General features: G+C 61.8%; 1 protein-coding gene across 1 annotated transcript; it reads left to right on the top strand.

Moving 5' to 3' along the window:
* The first annotated feature begins 96 nt into the window (after positions 1–96).
* Positions 97–1,508, top strand: RPLP1 (ribosomal protein lateral stalk subunit P1). Its single transcript, XM_012928867.2, has 4 exons — positions 97–287; positions 366–440; positions 1,160–1,277; positions 1,394–1,508. The coding sequence occupies exons 1-4, from the start codon at positions 216–218 to the stop codon at positions 1,471–1,473; spliced, it is 345 nt and encodes a 114-aa protein (XP_012784321.1). The 5' UTR covers positions 97–215; the 3' UTR covers positions 1,474–1,508.
* Positions 1,509–3,496: the final 1,988 nt, after the last annotated feature.

Here is a 3,496-nt window from a genome sequence, read left to right as displayed (position 1 = left end):
GGTCCACGGTCCGACCCGTCTGTTCCTCTGTCCCGCCTCTTCCGCTCGGGACGCGCGCCCATTGGTCCGCGCCCCCGTATAAGAGGTGGCGCGCAGGCGCGTGGGCCCCTTTCCTCAGCTGCCGCCAAGGTGCTCGGTTCTTCCGAGGGAGCTAAGGCCGCGTTGGGGTGAGGCCCTCACTTCATCCGGCGACTAGCACCGCGCCCGGCAGCGCCATGGCCTCCGTCTCCGAGCTCGCCTGCATCTACTCGGCCCTGATTCTGCACGACGACGAGGTGACCGTCACGGTGAGTCTGCGCCCCGGGCGAGCCTGGCGAGGCGGCCGGCACGTGGGTGTTCACGCGCGGCGCTGCGTTTCCTTGTAGGAGGACAAGATCAACGCCCTCATCAAGGCGGCCGGCGTCAACGTGGAGCCCTTCTGGCCTGGCTTGTTCGCCAAGGTGAGTAGCGCTGGACCGGGGCCCTGGGAGGTGGTGGCCCCTGCTCGCCCCGCAGCCTCCGGGTGCTGCAGCTGAAATCGGGCCCGGTACAGAAGACGGGGTCCCTGGGCCTCCTGCCGTGGGGCCGAAGGTGGGGTCCCCGGGTCACCTACCACGGGGCCGAAGGTGGGGTCCTGGGCCAGGAGGGAGCTCGTGCTGGCCACCTGCCGTGGGGCCGAAGGCGGGGTCCCCGGGTCACCTACCACGGGGCCGAAGGTGGGGTCCTGGGCCAGGAGGGAGCTCGTGCTGGCCACCTGCCACGGGGCAAGCTGCGGAGCCTAATTATAGGCTGCGGCACGGTGCCTCCAGCCTCGCCGAGGTCAGAGGACACTGTAGCCAGGTCAGCTTTACACAGCCAAGTGCTGGCTTGTCTGGGCACTTTGAAAGTTTGAATTGAGGCAGATCCAGCGTGCAGAGAGTTCCCATGTGCAGGGAGCTCGAATCTTCTCTGTCACTTGTCAAAGTTTAGCAAACTCTGCTGTGTAACTGAAATACAGCTCTGCCAGCCCCGCGTGAGAGACTCGCAAGCGGGAAAGGCGATTCTCTTCTCTTTCGGTAACTGCTTTTTGATGCAGCAGTGTGTGTCCACGCAGAAGCCTAGCTGAATGCGTGTCCCAGGCAGGCGGGAGGGGCCCCTCGGTGGCTTTCCCTGAGACGTGTGTGTTCTGTGTGGACTGCAGGCCCTGGCCAATGTCAACATCGGCAGCCTCATCTGCAACGTCGGGGCTGGTGGACCTGCTCCCGCAGCAGGTGCTGCCCCCGCGGGAGGCCCTGCGCCCGCTGCGGCTGCTGCTCCAGGTAGGAAGCCCCCTGGGCGGGGACACTGGGATGGGCCTGTGCCCGCTGTGGGCCGGGTTCCCCTGTGGGGCCCAGGCGTCCCGGCTGCGAGTGACCCGTCTCTGCTTCCTTCGTAGCTGAGGAGAAGAAGGTGGAGGCCAAGAAGGAAGAGTCGGAGGAGTCTGACGACGACATGGGCTTCGGGCTGTTTGACTAAGACTGGTTTTTGTCAATAAAAAAACTTGTGCTCTTGGTGCTGCTGGTCGTATGGGGTGCTCTGCAGGTGGTGGTGGGCTGCCCTGTCCCAACCTGTTGGGGATGGGGGAGCTCGGGGAGTCCCCTGTGCTGGAAGTTACAGAAATATTTGCAAAAAAGTATTTTTAACCCGCTAACAACCTAGGGATGCCTTATGTGACATGAACCGTGTGCTTTTTTATATCCATTTGGAAAGGGAACAGGCCAGTCCTGTGGGGTTGACTGTCTTCGTGGCTGTGTACAAGGCTGTTTCCTGTGTGCCAGCAGGGAAGGCCCAGTGCTGCACACATGTGGTAAAGCTCCAAGAATACATTAGGCACGCCTGTCAGCACAGCGTGAAAGTAAGGATGGAAAGTCAGGGGTAAGAAAGGTACCCGTGTCAGGTTCCTGAGTGGCAGTGCCAGGGTGGATGCTCCGAGGTGGGTACAGGTGTGTTGCGAGATGGTTACTCATCCTGCCTGCCTCGGGTCCTAGCGGGAACTGGACACGGGCAGTGCTGTGCTCAGTGCCCACTTAATGGCTGAGGAATTACAGAGGACATGCAGAATGAGCAGTCTACCCACCCAGCCCTCGAGGCAAACCTGGGTATGGCCAAAGTGTTAGCCCAAGTTCTGAAAAGGAAATGGAAGAGCCGTGCAAGCAACAAGGTTTCTGGCATTTGACCAAGCGTTTAGTGTTACCCTGAAGCACCTAAAGGTGTTGAGAGGTGCTGGGCCCTGATTAAAATATAAACATAAGCGGATTTACCTGCTGCTGCTTGTTTGCTTAACTGGAAGTTTAAGACTAGTTTTGGGGCTCAGCATTATGGCTCTGGCTAAATCGCTGTTTTGTATGTGCTAGATCCTATAGGGCCAAGAGTTAGTGTCCTGGCAGCCTCGCTTGTGGCCTGGGAAAGCAGTTGAGCACAGCCCAAAGCCTTGGGACCCTGCACCCGCATGGGAGACCCAAAGGAGGCTCCTGGCTGTGGATCAACTCTGCTTGGCCATAGTGATCTTTCCAATCTTGGGAAAAGGGGTCTTGGACCAAGTAGTCTGCTCGGGGAGGTGGGAGTCCCTCCCAGCCCCGGTTGGGAGGTGGCCTGAAGGCACTGTGGTCCCCTTCCGGTGTCCGGTCCTCTCGGGAGGAGGGCAGATGGGAGGCTGAGCCCACCAAGCACCTCGAGGCTGCTCGGCCTCCTGCTTGTGCCCTGGGCCGTCCAGGGCGCCGCCCAGCCGGCGTCAGTGCGGGCGGAAGGGGCGGGCGTGAGGCCGGAGGGAGCAGAGCGGAGCCACGCGCCCTAGAGCCGCCTGAGGGGCGCGCTTCTGCTTTAGGGCGGTGGGTGGTGGACTAGGGGCCAGTGGGAGTGGCGAGACTCCGGCCGGCTCGTGGGCTCCCGTGAGGCTGCTTCCCTTCTGGAGAAAATAGGAACGAGGGGGAAGGCGGTTCTCCCCTGACGGCCCCGCGGGCTCCCGCGCTCTCCTCAGGCAGCCCAAGAGCAGTGGGTGTTGGTTATGGGCGAATGCCAGTCCGTCCCCCAAGGAGGAAGACTGGACGTCTGGAAACTGACGTAACTGGCCAAACGGCGACCGAATGCGAACTTGTTGGGCCTGTGCGGTGAGGAATGCACGAGGCGTCTCCCAGGTCAGTCCGCCCTTCAACTACAGGTGCCGCTCTGCAAAGCGAGCTGGGTGACAGAGCGCTCCTAGGAGGGCAGGCCGGAGGGGTGCGGCCCTCGGGCTGCTGAGGGCTGCTCTGGTGACCCCGACAGAGCGCTCCTAGGAGGGCAGGCCGGAGGGGTGCGGCCCTCAGGGGCTGCTGAGGGCTGCTCTGGTGACCCCGACAGAGCGCTCCTAGGAGGGCAGGCCGGAGGGGTGCGGCCCTCAGGGGCTGCTGAGGGATGCTCTGGTGACCCCGAAAGCTGCTCATGGCCAGGGTGCCTGAGCTCACAGCAAAGAAAACGACTCACACATAGGACCAGAACGAAATTTTTTATTTCTCAGTTGAAT

This window comes from Ochotona princeps, chromosome 6 (assembly GCF_030435755.1).
Source record: "Ochotona princeps isolate mOchPri1 chromosome 6, mOchPri1.hap1, whole genome shotgun sequence".
Lineage (NCBI taxonomy): Eukaryota > Metazoa > Chordata > Mammalia > Lagomorpha > Ochotonidae > Ochotona > Ochotona princeps.
The sequence above is the reverse complement of the archived record's forward strand: the minus strand, read 5'-3'. Positions and strand labels throughout refer to the sequence as shown.